This window comes from Macaca thibetana, chromosome 20, assembly GCF_024542745.1.
Source record: "Macaca thibetana thibetana isolate TM-01 chromosome 20, ASM2454274v1, whole genome shotgun sequence".
Lineage (NCBI taxonomy): Eukaryota > Metazoa > Chordata > Mammalia > Primates > Cercopithecidae > Macaca > Macaca thibetana.
In genome coordinates, this window is record NC_065597.1 from 45,333,771 (window position 1) to 45,349,024 (window position 15,254).

The following is a 15,254-nucleotide window of genomic DNA, read 5'->3' on the forward strand; positions in this document are numbered from 1 at the left end:
GGGTTGGGGAGACATTTGGGACAGCTGTAGTGCCCTGCTTAGAGGAGACTGCCCTAGCCGAGTTTTGCCATCTTGGCCTAGAGTTGCCAGATCTTCAGGTTTTTTTCTGTGTGTGTGTGTTTTTTTTTTTTTTTTTTTGACAAGAGTCTTACTCTGTCCCCCAGGCTGGAGTGCAGCAGTGTGATCTGGGCTTACTGCAACCTCCGCCTTCCGGGTTCAAGTGATTCTCCCTGCCTCAGCCTCCCGAGTAGCTGGGATTACAGGTGCCTGTCACCATGCCTGGCTAATTTTTGTATTTTTGTAGAGACAGGGTTTCATCTCACCATGTTGGCCAGGCTGATCTTGAACTCCTGACCCCAGGTGATCCACCCTCCTCAGCCTCCCAAAGTGCTGGGATTATAGGTGTGAGCTACCATGCCCGGCCATCCTCAGATTTTTTTAAGAAAAGCTGGGGTACTTAGATTTTTTTTTTTTCCTAGAGAGTTTTATTAAGGTTTAGTAACTACATAATAATTATGATGGTATAATTTACATGTAATAAACTGCACATACTCACAAACTATGCACATGTCAAATATATAGCTCCACAAATGTTTCTATCCATGTCACCACCACCACAGTAAAAATGGGAAACAATTCTGTCACCCCAAAAGGGATCCTAACTGTAAAAATCTCATAGATTTTAAAAGTTGGGAACAAATTGAAAAAGTTAAACCTGGGTAACAAAGTGAGTACCTTGTCTCTATAAAACAATATCAACCAACAATTAGCTGGAGGTGGCAGCACGTGCCTGTAGTCCCAGCTGCTCGTGAGGCTGAGGTGAGAGGATCACTGGATCATTTAATCCTGGAAGGTTGAGGCTGCAGTGAGCTGGGATCCAAACACTGCACTCCAGCCTGGAAAACACAGCGAGACCCTGTCTCAAAAAAAAAAAAAAAAAAAATCCAAGCCCAGCAAAATATGTCCTGAGCTGTTTTTGGCCTCTGGGCTTCTAATTAAGGTCTTCTGTGGCAAGGCAGGGGAAGGCCCTGGCTGGGCCCCCAGGCGAAAGGCACTCACTGATACAGGGGCTTCTCTTGCCTTGGCCACAGAAGCCCCAAGACTGGTGAGTGCTTTACACCTCGGGGGCAAGCAAGGCTCTGGGCTGTGGCTGGCACTGCTGCTGTAACATGTGCCAGAATTCATCTTAGGGACTTCATCGAAGGGTGCAAACCCCAGAAACATCGTGCTCTTGCATGAGGACCCAGCAAGAGGTCAGACCATCTGGAAATACTTGCTTAAGTATGGACTAGCTGAGCATACTGAGGGCTCTGGGCTGTTTTATGGGTGAAAGCATGGGCAGGCCAGACACTGGTCTGGTGTGGACCATTTGGATTTAAGGAAAAGCTGCTGAGAGCTTCTCTGGGTCAGTGTCCTTACACTGGGCTCATTTAACATTGATAGCTCTTGGTTCCTGGCAGGACAAAATCAGCAGAGCTATTGAGCACCCACTATGTGCTGGGCACACTTCTAGGACATTTGCACATTACTCCCAAATCTTCCCACTGACTCTACAAGGCCGATAATGTGATTATCCCCATTTTACAGATGAGGAAAGTGAGATGCAGAGAATTTAAGGATCTTGACCAAGTGGTGAAGGTGGGGTTCAAACCCAGCATGGCTGGCTCCAGAGTCCATGCCCCTGGCTACACTGCTACACTGTAAAGAGGTGACCATGGGATCCCCCAACCCAGCTCCCAGGCACACATTACTAATTGACCTTGGCACTGTTTCCCCCAAGCAGGGATTTGACTTCAGAATTCAACCGAAACCAATGCTGTAGTAGCCATGATCAATTGATCTGGGTTGGCATATTAAGATTATTTTTCATCTCTGGCCAGGCATGGTAGCTCACACCTGTAATCCCAGCACTTTGGGAGGCCTAGGAGGGAGGGTAGCTTAAGTCCAGGAGCTCGAGACAAGCCTGGCCAACATGGTGAAACCCTGTCTCTACTAAAAATACAAAAATTAGCCGGGCATGGTGATGCATGCCTGTAATCCCAGCTACTCGGGAGGCTGAGCTGGGAGGGTCTTTTGAACCTGGGAGGCAGAGGTTGCAGTGAGCTGAGATTGTGCCTCTGCATTGCAGCCTGGATGACAGAGCAAGACCTTGTCTCAAAAAAAAAAAAAAAAAAAAAATATATATATATATATATATATACACACACATATATATTTAAATGATTATTTTCCATCTCTAGTCTTAAGTCCTTTGGGGTCCAGCCTATTTTGAACCCTGTATCAGGAGCTGGGTTCATCCCTTATGGGGAATATGGTGAAGCCCTGGAAAGGAAGTGGTTCTTGGTGTGAAGCTGGGTGCCTCCTCTTTTAAATTTTATGACATTGGGAAGGCCTCAGTGTCCTTCTCTCTAAAGTGGTAACTGCAGTGTCTACTCTCCAATGTTACTGTGATACTGTGTGAAATAACCTAAATGCCCTTACCTTAAGCACGCGGGAGGTGCTCAGCAAATGTCTGTGGCCTGAAAGGCAATATTGATGATAATGATGACATTTTTTTATGGTTGTTATTTTAGAACAAAGAGCGAGTGGAAGAAGAAGGAGCAAAACCAAAGCATGTGCTGAGCGCCAGTGGGGTGCAGTCTGATGCCAGGGAGCCTGGGGAAGGTGAGTGGGACCCCATTTGCTTTATCTGACATTGCAGACACAACAGCTTCAGAATAAAGTCCCCAACGACATGGCCCACAGTATGATTCCTGGGCAACTGTCAAAGCTTCTTTTTGTTTGTTTGTTTTTGCAGGGTTTTTTGTCATATATATCCCACCAGAGACACATAGTCAATTGCTATGTTTCAAAACCACTTGGAATACGGTTGACCCTTGAACAACTCGGGGTTGGGGAACTGACTTTCTGCACAGTTGAAAATTCAAGTATAATTTTTGACTTTTCCAAAATGTAACTACTGATAGCCTTCTGTTGACTGGAAGTCTTGCTGATAACATAAATAAGCGATTAACACATGCTCGTAATGTTTTATGTGTTAAATATGGTATTCTTACAATAGAGTAAGCTAGAGAAAAGAAAATGTTATTATGATGATCACGAGGAAGATAAAATATATTCCCTATTCATTCCGTGGAAGTGGGTCTTCATTCTTGTCATTTTCACATTGAGTAGGCTGATGAGGACGAGGAAGGTGAGAGGTTTGTCTCACTGTCTTGGTGGCAGAGGAGGAAGAAAATCTGCATCTAAGTGAACTTACGCAGTTCAAACCTGTGTTGCTCAAGGGCCAACTGTAGTACCTTTCTGTGCAGGCGATGCCACCAACTTGGTACTCAAATGCTTTAAATGTTTATGGATTACTTTGTTAACCTTTAATTTTCTTGTATAATTTTGCATGATATTTACATGGTTCCAAAGTCAAATAGACAAAACAATGTGTATTAAGAGAAGTCTAGAGGCCGGATGCAATGGTTCCTTCCTGTAATCCCAGCAATTTGGGAGGCCAAGGCAGGAGTATCACTTGAGCCCAGGAGTTTGAGACGAGCCTGGGCAACATAGTGAGACTCCATCACTATGAATTTTTTTTTTTTTTGCTTAAAAATAAGAGGCCGGGCATGGTGGCTCACACCTGTAATCCCAGCACTTTGGGAGGCTTAGGTGGGCGGATCACCTGAGGTTAGGAGTTTGAGACCAGACTGGCCAACATGGTGAAACACTGTCTCTACTAAAAATACAAAAATTAGCAAGCATGGTGGCATGTGCCTGTAATCCCAGCTACTTGGGAGGCTGAGGCAGGAGAATCGCTTGAACCAGGGAGGTAGAGGCTGCAGTGAGCCGAGATCACGCCACTGCACTCCAGCCTGGGTGACAAGAGCGAGACTCTGTCTCAAAAAAATAAATAAATAAAAGAGAAGTCTATCTTCTACCTTTGTTCTCTGCACCCCGCTTCCTCCCCTGATACGTAAGTAACCATTTAAAAAGCTTTTGTCTTTTCTTTCCCTTGAGGTCCAGTCTACCTAGACAACATGGTCAGTGGTTATGTGCACACGTGCACACATACACGCTCACACATACTCCCTTCTTAGAGAAACAGGACCCCAGACACACCGTTCTCCACCTGGCTTTCTTTCACTTACAGTATATCCAGAGATCACTCCATAGTTGCGCTTAAAGATGGTTTTTTTGAGACAGGATCTCACTCTGTTGCCCAGGCTGGAGTGCAAGTGGCGTGAACATGGCTCACTGCAACCTCTATCTACTGTGCTCAATCAATCCTCCTGCCTCAGCCTCCGAAGTAGCTCAGATTGCAGGCATGTGCGACCATGCCCAACTCATTTAAAAATTTTTATTTTTAGTAGAGACAAGCTTTCACTGTGTTGCCCAGGCTTCCATAGAGGTATTAATTTCTTCTTTTTCACGACTGTGCCAACTCCTTGTTGGATGCTTCATGGTTTAGTCAACCAGCCCCTTTCATTTGGGTCGTTTCCAGTCTTTGGCTGTTGTAAACCTGAGCACTGAATGGCCTTGTACAGATTCCTCGCAGTATCTTTGCGGCAGACTCCTCCACATGGGAGTGCGTTTTTGTCCTGCCTGTTTTCCTGTAGAGAGCCAGAAGGTGGACGTGCTGGAGGGGACAGTGGAGAGGCTGCCCCCCATCAGAGCTTCGGGGCTGGGAGCTGACCCCGCCCAGGCATGGGCCTCACCAGGCCAGGGAGATGGTGTTCCTGGCCCAGCCCAGGCATTCCCTGGCCACCTGCCCCTGCCCACAAAGGTGGAAGCCAAGCCTCCTGAGACACCCAGCGAGAGCCCCAGGACTGGCCTGGAATTGGCTCCAGCACCCGGCAGGGTCAATGTGGTCTCCCCGAGCCTGGAGGTTGCACCAGGTGCAGGACAAGGAGCGTCATCCAGCAGGCCTGACCCTTGGCCCTTAGAGGAAGGCACGAGGTTGACTCCAGGGCCTGGCCCCCAGTGCCCAGGGCCTCCAGGGCTGCCATCCCAGGCCAGGGCAGCCCACAGTGGTGGAAAAACACCTCCAAGGTAAGGGGAGCTCTTCCAGGCTGGGCAAGGGAGGGGATGGACTGCGGCGCCTCGCTGGAGCTCGGCTGTGGGCAGCATCCACTGCATCCATGTTCCTGGGCTGTTCTTGCAAGGGGAGTGGGAAGGAGGCCTGGGCCCTGCCTCTGGGAGCTTAGAGTGCCACTGCTCACCGGCTGCCCACTAGAGGTACCTGGGGGTAGTCTGGAAAATAAAGATGCCTGGAGATGTGGATTGAATTGGTCTGGAGTGAGTTTCAGGAATTAGATTTTTTTTATATGCTCCCCAGGTGGTTCTAATGGAGAGCGGGGTTGAGAATCACTAGCTCTAAGATCAGTACTAACAGTAGCTAAAAGATGGGGCTCATGGAGCACCTGCCCCGGGCTGGCCATTGGCTGGGTATTTCACTGGCTTCCCCTTTTATTCTCAAGCCGTCCGCAGGAGATGAATGTGGTTGTCATCCCCATTTCATTGATGAGAATACGTAGGCTCCAAGTGCCCAGGGCCCCACAGCTAGGAATTCATAGAGTTGGGATCTGAATCCGGGTTACCGGATTCCGGAACCTGTGCCCCAATCACTGCACCATCCTGCTTCCTCAAGTCGACATTTAATTAAGTTCTAAATAATACGGTGAGGCAAGAAGGACAGGAACCTCAGGAATGTGAGAGGGGTGCAGGCTGAGTCAGCCCCGGGGCTTTCGGGAGGCTCACTCAGAGGTCCTGGAGGCGGAGTCGTGGCAGCTGTCTTGGCCCTAGAACGCAGCCTGAGGACCTGCTCTGGCAGATGTCTGCAGCAGAGTGAAGAACCTGCAGACTCCCATGCCCTCCCCAGCATGTCCTGGTCCCCAGGGCGGCCCTGCTGAAGGGTGCTGTGCCCCCGGGCTTTTCTCGGAGGGATCTGGTGTTTCCTAGCATATTCTGTGCCTGCCAAGGGTGGCCCTGACCTGTCATGGAGAACCCAGGCCTGCCTCAGGGAGTGGATCTGGTGTCTGTGTTTGCTGTGGTGACAGGCAGAGAAGCCCAGATCATTTGTCAGACTTGGTTCTAGGAGGAAATGGGAGCCTCCCAGGGGGCCTCACAGGCTGGAGGAAGGGGTTCCTGGCAGGCATCCCGGGACTGGAACCAGGACACTAAATGTGGAATCTGGGGCTGGGGGTGAACTGTCTATGAAGTTGTTATGGGCCTCAAAAGTTCTCTATCTCAGGTTCAACCCTTGGCTGAATTCAGGCCCAGCAGACCTGCAGCAGCCTCAGGAAGTGAGGAGATCACTATCTGCCCTTCCTCACCTCCGACCTGGGTGCATTTTGAGGAAAACAGGTTGGAAGTATCAGCTCTGATGGGTCGTGATTGCCTGTGCAGAGGATCCTGCCAGGCGCTGTGGCTCACGCCTTGATCCCAGCACTGTGAGAGGCCGAGGCGGGAGGATCGCTTGAGCCCAGGAGCTTGAGGCCAGCCTGGGCAACAAAGCAAGACCCCATCTCTACAAAAATGAGCTGGGCTGCCATGGGCATGATGGCGGGCACCTGTAATCCATGCATGCTCAAACTACTTGAGCCCAGGAGGTTGAGGCTCTAGCTAGTTATGATCACACCATTGCGCTGCGGCCTGGGAGACAAAGTGAGACCCTATTTCAGACAAACAACAGCAGCAAACAAACCCAGAGGATCCTGAGGCCATGCCTACTGAGGCACTGAGCTGGAACTGGTCAGCACTGCCCGCATGGGTCTGCCACCCGGCAGGTGGACAGCTTTGGGTACTCAAAGTGGCAGGAGCTGCTTGGAAGTGCCTTTAGGGGCTTCACTCAATGGCCCTGGAAGTGAAGACCCAAAGGGAAGTCATGATTGCTGGCCTTCTCAGCTGACTGTTGACTAGCAGCAGTTTCCTGTGTCCCTTGGTCTGGCAGGAGGCCTGAGTTAGATTTGGAGTGGCTTGGCGTGGATGCCACACTTCCCCTCCTACCTATCATTACTGAACCATGCCCAGTCCCAAGGCACAGTGTTGGAAGGATTTCTACCGCTCATCCAATGAGTCACACGCACCTAGGGACAGGTGTATCAGAGAGGTCCAGCCACTGAGACACGGGGACGGGGCCTTCAGCTGCTGGAGAAAGCCTTCACTGTTTTCTTTTTAAAAATTGGGATAGAAACTGGCCAGGCACAGTGGCTCACACTTGTAATCCCAGAACGTTGGGAGGCCGAGGTGGACAGATCACCTGAGGTCAAGAGTTCAAGACCAGCCTGGCCAACATGGTGAAACCCTGTCTCTACTAAAAATACACAAATTAGCTGGGCATGGTGGCAGGTGCCTGTAATCCTAGCTACGCAGGAGGCTAAGGCAGGAAAATCGCTTGAACCTGGGAGGCAGAGGTTGCAGTGAGCCGAGATCGTGCCATTGTACTCCAGCCTGGGGGACAAGAGTGAGACTTTGTCACAAATAAATAAATAAATAAATAGGGATAAAAACCACATAATGTAAAATTTAACATGTTAGTGCCCCCCTCCTTTTTTTTGAGACAGGGTGTCACTCTGTCACCGGGGCTGGAGTGCAGTGGTGCTATCTCAGCTCACTTCAGCCTCCACTTCTCGGGCTCAAGAGATCCTCCTGCCTCAGCCTTCAGTGTAGCTGGGATTACAGGCATGTCCCACCATGGCTGGTTAATTTTTTTTTTTTTTTTTTGTAGAGACGGATTCCACTATGTTGCTCAGGCTGGTCTCGAACTCCTGGCCTCAAGTGATCTTCCTGCCTCAGCCTCCCAAACTGCTTGAGCCACAGTGCCCAGCCCCATCTTAACCTTTTAAAAGTGTACACAGTAGTGTTAAGTATATTCACGTTGTTGTGAGACAGATCTCCAGGACGTTTTCATCTAGTAAAACTGAGATTCATCATCCACTAAATAACATCTCCTGCTCCTAGCCCTTGACAGCCACCATTGTACTTTCTGTCTCTGTGAATCTGAGACACAGATTTTTGAGGGTCCTCATATCAGTGGAATCATACGGGATTTGTCTTTTCTTTTTTTTTTTTTTTTTGAGATAGAGTCTCACTCTGTCACCCAGGCTGGAGTGCAGTGGTGTGATCTCAGCTCACTGCAAACTCCACCTCCCGGGTTCAAGCGATTCGCGATTCTCCTGCCTCAGCCTCCCAAGTAGCTGGGACTACAGGCATGTGCCACAGCACCCGGCTAATTTTTGTATTTTTAGTCGAGATGGGCTTTCTTCATGTTGGCCAGTCTGGTATCAAACTCCTGACCTCAGGTGATCCATCCTCCTTGGCCTCCCAAAGAGCTGGGATTACAGATGTGAGCCACCACACCTGGCCACAGGATTTGTCTTTTTGTGCCTGGCTCATTTCACTGAGCACAGTGTCCTCAGGGTCCATCAGCGCTGTAGCACGTGTCAGAACGTCCCTCGTTTCTAAGACTGAATAGTATTCTGTGCTATATAACGCATAGACACCACCTGTGCATTATCTGTCACTGGGCATTTGGGTTGCTTCCACCTTTTGACTGTTGTGGATAATGCTGCTACCGTTATGAGGGGACAGATGTCTCTTGGAGACCCTGCTTTGGATTCTCTCGGATATATACCCGGAAGTGGAGTTGCTGAAACATACGGTAATCCTACTTTTAATTTCTGAAGAGCCTCCAGTTTTCCACAGCAGTTGCACCATTTTAGGCCTTTTGAACCCCTGCATTTGTGCCTTCCTCTCTTGGTTGACTCTTGGTACATCTGTAAGGTGTCACTGTCCCTGATGACAAAAGAGGGAACTGAGGCCAGATTTATCCAAAGCTGTCCAGCAACCTGCTGGCAGAGCTAAGCCCAGAATCAAGGCCACCTGCCTCCCTGCTGAGACTCAGTCCCCGCCAGACACTGTCACCCTCACCCCCCCAACACACATAGACCCCATGCTGTGGGACTGTGGCCCAGCAAAAAGAAGCCCCACCGAGAGGCAGCCAGAGTTGGGGAGACTCAGAGAGGGAGGGTCTGGATTCCCGGGTGACGTGACTGGCAGGATCAGGGTCTTTCCTTCTGGAGGTCGGGGTTCAGAGGGCCTTTCCCACCTCCAGCTGGGCTCACAAACCCTAGTATTGCAAGGTCTGGGTAGTGAAAAGGAGTGAAGTGAGCTGGGGCATCGCCAGGGTGCGCAGGGCCTGTGCTGAGGTGGAAGGCTGTTCTTCAACCACGTGGGCACGTGGGCCCAGCACAGCTAGCTCTTCTGTTTGTTCAAGATGAACAGAAAGTCTAGTTTTTTATGAGAATTGCCTGATTTTATTTTATTCTATTTTATTTTTTGAGACAGGTTCTCTCACTCTGTTGCCCAGGCTGGAGTGCAGTGGTATGATCATAGCTCACTGTAGCCTCCATCTCCTGGGTTTAAGCAATCCTCCTGCCTCAGCCTGAGTATCTGGGACCATCACTCCTGGCTAAGTTTTTTAAGATTATTTTTTGTAAAGATGGAGTCTTGCTATGTTGCCCAGGCTGGTCTCAAACTCCTGGCCTCAAGGGATCCTCCCATGTTGGCCTCCCAAAGTACTGGGATTACAGGTGTGAGCCACTGTGCCCAACTGAAATTGACTGATTTTAAACAAATACTTCTGAACTGGGGCTTCCAGTGTGACGTTTGACTTGGTTTCTCCTTCTCTTCATTTAAGTGAAAGGGGAACAGGGCCCGGGGAAGGTAGAGGGACCTGGGCCTACCTCCTACAGGCCTCAGTTCTCCTGGGGCAGAAACAGGTTCTTGGGGGTGTATGGTCCTCACCCCTGTCCACCGTCAAGCTTCCCGGGACCCTCATCCAGCGGGATCCTGAGAGCTGATGGCACCACCTGCCACTGAAGCCAGCTCCTGCCCTGGTGTCCTGTCTAGCAGGGCCTCAGGGCCATTGTCAATGATGGCAGCAGTGGGCATTGGAACCCACATCTGTTCTGACTCTGGAGTCCTTGCCTCTAACCTCAGCACCGTGTTTCTCTCTGCCCCAGGATCTCCATCCACATGCAAGAGATGGATACTCCTGGGGAGATGCTGGTGACACGCAGGGGCAGCCTTGGACCCAGCCCCGCCACAGAGGCTCCAGCAGCTGCCCAGCCAGGCGAGCAGGGCCCACCTGGGACTGGGCGCTGCCTCCAAGCCCCTGGGACGGAGCCCAGAGAACAGACTCCTGAAGGAGCCAGAGAGCTCTCCCCACTGCAGGAGAGCAGCAGCCCCAGGGGAGCGAAGTCAGAGGAGGATCAAAGGGCTGGGGTTGAGCCTAGCACGAGACCAAGCTTGGCCAGGAGGGACGACGATGACCACGCGGTTGGGGCCCTGGGCCTGCAGCAGGGCAAAGGCCCAGGAGCCGGAAACCCTGAGCCTGAGCAGGACTGTGCAGCCAGGGCTCCGGGGAGAGCCGAAGCAGTAAGGAGGATGCCCCCAGGCGTCGAGGCTGGCAGCGTGGTTCTGGGTAAGTGGGGCTGTTGGCTGGTTAGACATGAGCCCTGAGGGGAGGGAGTTTGGAGCCCCTACTCCTGGGGAGTCTTCCTGAAACTTCCAGGGGTAGCTCATATGAGTCTGGGAGCGTCCAAGAGTCGGGAACATCTCCAGGTACGTCCTGGGGCTGGAGACCAAGGCACAGAGATGTGGGGCCTGAACTTGGGCTGGCTGCAGGGGTAAGGGAGAGGGGACATGTGTGGCCCACCTGGGTACATTTCCCTTTTTTGGAGACAGGGTCTTGCTCTGTTGCCCAGGCTGGAGTCCAGTGGCACGATCATAGTTCCTTGCAGGCTTGACCTGGGTTCAAGTGATCCTCCAGCCTCGGCCTCCCAGAGCTTTGGGATTGCAGGCATGAGCCACTGTGGCTGGCCACTGGGGAGGATTCTTACCGCCACCTGCCTGCCTGCGCTTGCCTCCATGAGTCTCATTTTGGATAGAGAGAGAGAAGGCTTCTGTTAAAAAGCGAAGACATGAATTGGAGTATGTGACCACTGTCAGCGGTTCCCACCCACCCAGGCTAGTGACCCAGGGTGTGTTCTTGTGACCTAAAAGCCCTCAACCCCTCCAGCCCTAGGGTCACACCCTCTTGGTCTGAGAATTGTCCACGGACCGCTCTCAGAGTTCCCGGTAGTCGGAGAGCAGGCAGAGTGCTCCCGTGGCGAGCCCTGAACAAACAAACGCCAGCCGAGCCAGCCGAGCCGACTTCCTTCCAGCCCTTGATGCACAACCGGTTCACACCACTGCACTTGCTGTGTGTTCTAGATTCTGTTTTATTCATTTAGTCTATTTCCTGTAAGATTTCTAGGTATTCATATCACCTCTGAAGGACAAGATTAAAATAAAACAACCCTAAACCATTAAAAAACAAACAAGCAAACAAACCTTTCCAAGTGCTGGCTGTCCTCTATTTCCCTTGCAGACAGATACCCTGTCGACCCCCTCCCCAGTCCTGTGCCCCGGGGCCTGCCCCCTGGCTCCATCACGGGCTGTCATGCTGAGCTTCTGGTTGGGCTCAGCTGGCAGGAGATGGAGGGCGAGAGGAGAGAGGGTGGATGTTTATTTCTCCAGCTGCCTCCCTCTCATAATACCCGCGCGAGTTTCCACAGCCCTGACTTTACAGGCCCTTTAAAAATAGTGGCGTCACTAACTGCCCCATCACCTTGTCCATGTGGGCCCTCTGTTTCCTGCGGGCCACACAGATCCACTAGGATCGCCTTCTAGACATCATGAGCAGACTGGATAGAACTTCTCAGCCTTGCCAAGGGCACTGTCCTGGGTGCTGGGAGACCCGGGTTTGAGTGTCGTCTGTCACGGGCTTCCTGTGTGACCTCGGTGGTCACCTCACCTCTCTGACACTCAGCTCCCTTCTCTGCCGAATGGATGGCTCTACCGAGATGGTTTGGAGAAAAGGTTTCGAATACCAGGGTTGGCCGTAGGGCCTGGTGGACCAAGGGAAGCTAAGTGGGTCTGGCATAGGTGACCGAGAGGTGTGGGCTGCACAGAGGAGGCTCACGGGTTCCTGTTGCCTCCCGAGCAGATGACAGTCCGGCCCCGCCAGCTCCTTTTGAACACCGGGTAGTGAGCGTCAAGGAGACCTCCATCTCGGCAGATTACGAGGTGTGCCAGCACGAAGTCTTGGGAGGGTAGGTGGGCATCTGCCTTGGTGGGGGGGGCTCAGAGCAGGAGTCACGGGGTGGGGTCGGGACCACCTGGAGAACTGGGGTGGGTGCCGCAGGATGACTCTCTCGAGCTAATGGAGCCCAGGCTGGGGTGGGACATCCCGTACGGTGTGGGGTGCATGACGGCCCACAGAGTGGGGGAAAGAGAATAGCCTGAGAGGACAGGAGAGCCCACGTGGCGTCGGGGAGGGGAGGCTCGGGAGGGCAGGCACCCTATGGGTATGGGAGGCACAGCCTGGAGGTGGCCAGAGAGCCAACATGGGGTGGGGTGAGGAGAAGCTTCTTTAGGGTGGATAGCCCAGGTGGTGTGGGGTGAGGGGATGTTCCCTGGGGTGTGGAATGGTCTGGGTGGTGTGGGATGAGGGGATGTTCCCTGGGGTGCAGGATGGCCTGGGTGGTGTGGGGTGAAGAGTTGCTTTGCAGGTTTCAGGATAGTCAGCAGGGTTTTGGGGTGATGACAGGCTGCACTCTGGGATGTAGGATGGTCCACATGACCTGTGTGTGGAGGAGTTGGACCCAGAAGTCCGGGGATGGGTGTGGGATGAGCCTCTGGGCTCTCAGCCTGCCGTGTGGCTGTGTCTCTGCAGGGGCCGGTTTGGCCAGGTCCACAGGTGCACAGAGAAGTCCACAGGCCTCCCACTGGCTGCCAAGATCATCAAAGTGAAGAGCGCCAAGGACCGGGTGAGGCATCTGCCTGGGCCAGGTCCCTATGGCTAGCCTCAGGATTCCTTTCCTTCCCTCAGGGCCCCCAGGCTCCCATGCTGCGCTGGAAACGCTACTTATTCCTGCTCTTTTCCAGGATTCCCACCCTCCAGTCAGCTCTCCTGTCCTTGTTGGGCCTTAGGTTTCCTGTCTGTGAGATGAGTGGGTCACACTCAGGCCCTTTGTGTTGTAGAATCTGGTTTGGGTGTTGAGTCAGGGAGACCTGGTGTGAGAATAGGAAACTGAGGAAGGATGAGGAGTTCTGTGTCTGTGTTGGGAGGTCAGCTGGCTCCTCCTCCTGACTCATTCGCTTGGAAATCCCTCTGTCCTCTGGTTCCCCTAAGGAGGATGTGAAGAACGAGATCAACATCATGAACCAGCTTAGCCACGTGAACCTGATCCAGCTCTATGATGCCTTCGAGAGCAAGCACAGCTGCACCCTCGTCATGGAGTAGTGAGTATCAGAGGCGGGGCGGCCGCCTCGGCTCAAGCCAGGGCTCAGCGCTAGGGCTTAGAGCCTTAATTCAAGGCAAAGCCCTCTCTGTCCTTTCCCCTTCCTGACATGTCCAGGGTCGTGTCATCCTGTCTTCTCTGGCTTGGCTATTTGACCTCCAATATGGAATGTGGAGGACAAAGCAACTTCCTCACAAACCAGTGGCCAGTGAGCCTGATTTGACCTGCAGGTGTACGTATGTTGATTGGCCTATACTATTTTTAGTAATTTTTTGAAAATTAAATTGAAATTTTTTTTTAGAGACAAGGTCTTACTCTGTTGCCCAGGCTGGAGTGCAGTGGTGTGATCACAGCTCACTGCAGCCTTGAACTTCCAGACTCCAGTGATCCTCCCACCTCAGCCTTCCATGAAGCTGTGACCACAGGCATGTGCCACCATGCCCAGCTAATTTTAAAAATTTTTGTAGAGATGAGGTCTTGCTATGTTGCCCAGGCTGGTCTTGAACTCCTGAACTCAAGCAATCCTCCTGCCTCAGCTTCCCAAAATGCTGGCATTACAAGTGTGAGCCACCACACTCTGCCTATTTTTAGTAATGTGGGATTCGTTGTTAACCATTGGAAATTAGGATCTTCACATTAAAACCTAGATATCTGGCTTTTCTCGAAAACGTAAAAGATGTTGTAAATGCCGGGCTTGCCTTTCCAAGTGGAAATGATGTGTGGGAGCTTCCAGGGACTGCCGTTTGTAGACAGGGTGACCAGGCTTCCTCTGCCACAATCCCCAGCACTCCCAACCGCCCCAGTGCTGGGGCCAAGGACTCAGAGGCCATTCATATTTGCATTTGTGTTGCTGTTTTCCTTCGGGGCGCAGCTGAAGAGAATAAAGCGTTTGTCATGTCATGTCCTTATCGAAAGTGGAAAAACAAAAAATAAGTGAAAGACTGTGTGTCTTCAGAACATGTTTGCTTCACGGATGGCCTCATTGGTCCATTTAGGCTTATGCCACAAAGGTCCGAGTTGGCCTCCATAGGCGAATGAGTTCGCGGCCCTGGTCAGGACCATCTAGAGTGTGCCTGGATCATCAACACTGATGGCCATCCCTTCTTCCCTTTGATCTGTCACTTCCTTTTTACCACCCCTAATCTTTGCTGGGAGTGGACTGGAGCAAAGGTCCCAGTAAAACCCCAGTGGCAGGCCTGGTATGGTGACTCATGCCTGTAATCCCAGCACTTCGGGAGGCTGAGGCGGGCAGATCACCTGAGATCAGGAGTTCAAGACAAGCCTGACCAACACGGTGAAACCCTGTTTCTATGAAAAAATACAAAAATTAGCTGAGTGTGGTGGTGAGCACCTATAATCCCAACTTCTCAGAAGGCTGAGGCAGGAGAATCACTTGAACCCAGGAGACGGAGGTTGCAGTGAGCAGAGATTGCGCCACTGCACTCTAGCCTGGGCGACAGGGTGAGACTCTGTCTAAAAACAAAACACGCAAAAAACCCAATGGCAATGGCAGCAGCCCTGTGACCCATGAGGTGTGACAGTGGGCCTACCCAGGCTGGCCTCTTTTGGCCCCGTGATGACAGTGGACAAGCCCTGAAGAGCCTTGCTCAGACTGGTACCTGCCTCTCCCTTTGCTCTGGCAGCGTGGACGGGGGTGAGCTCTTCGACCGGATCACAGATGAGAAGTACCACCTGACCGAACTGGATGTGGTCCTGTTCACCAGGCAGATCTGTGAGGGCGTGCATTACCTGCACCAGCACTACATCCTGCACCTGGACCTCAAGGTGGGTTCTGCCCTGGGCATGCGGTAGGGGCCCCTGATGCCCTAGCCCTTGGCATGCTCTCACCATTGAGAGCTCTGTCCACAGACAGCCCCAGCTTCCATTCCTGGCTCTCTGTCATTTTGTAGTTCTGGAGTC

At 51.9% G+C, this 15,254-nt stretch overlaps 1 protein-coding gene across 4 annotated transcripts in view; it reads left to right on the forward strand.

The window, feature by feature from the left end:
• The window catches only part of MYLK3 (myosin light chain kinase 3), a 57,248-nt gene that overhangs the window by 21,050 nt on the left and 20,944 nt on the right, over positions 1 to 15,254 (forward strand). For 3 of the 4 annotated variants that reach the window (XM_050773418.1, XM_050773419.1, XM_050773417.1), the window contains exons 2-8: positions 2,574 to 2,664; positions 4,605 to 5,037; positions 10,011 to 10,471; positions 12,038 to 12,143; positions 12,767 to 12,860; positions 13,226 to 13,335; positions 14,978 to 15,119. In XM_050773418.1, the coding sequence (XP_050629375.1) occupies positions 2,574 to 2,664; positions 4,605 to 5,037; positions 10,011 to 10,471; positions 12,038 to 12,143; positions 12,767 to 12,860; positions 13,226 to 13,335; positions 14,978 to 15,119 (1,437 nt within the window). The remainder of the gene's footprint in view (positions 1 to 2,573; positions 2,665 to 4,604; positions 5,038 to 10,010; positions 10,472 to 12,037; positions 12,144 to 12,766; positions 12,861 to 13,225; positions 13,336 to 14,977; positions 15,120 to 15,254) is intronic. The other variant, XM_050773420.1, reaches the window with a different exon arrangement.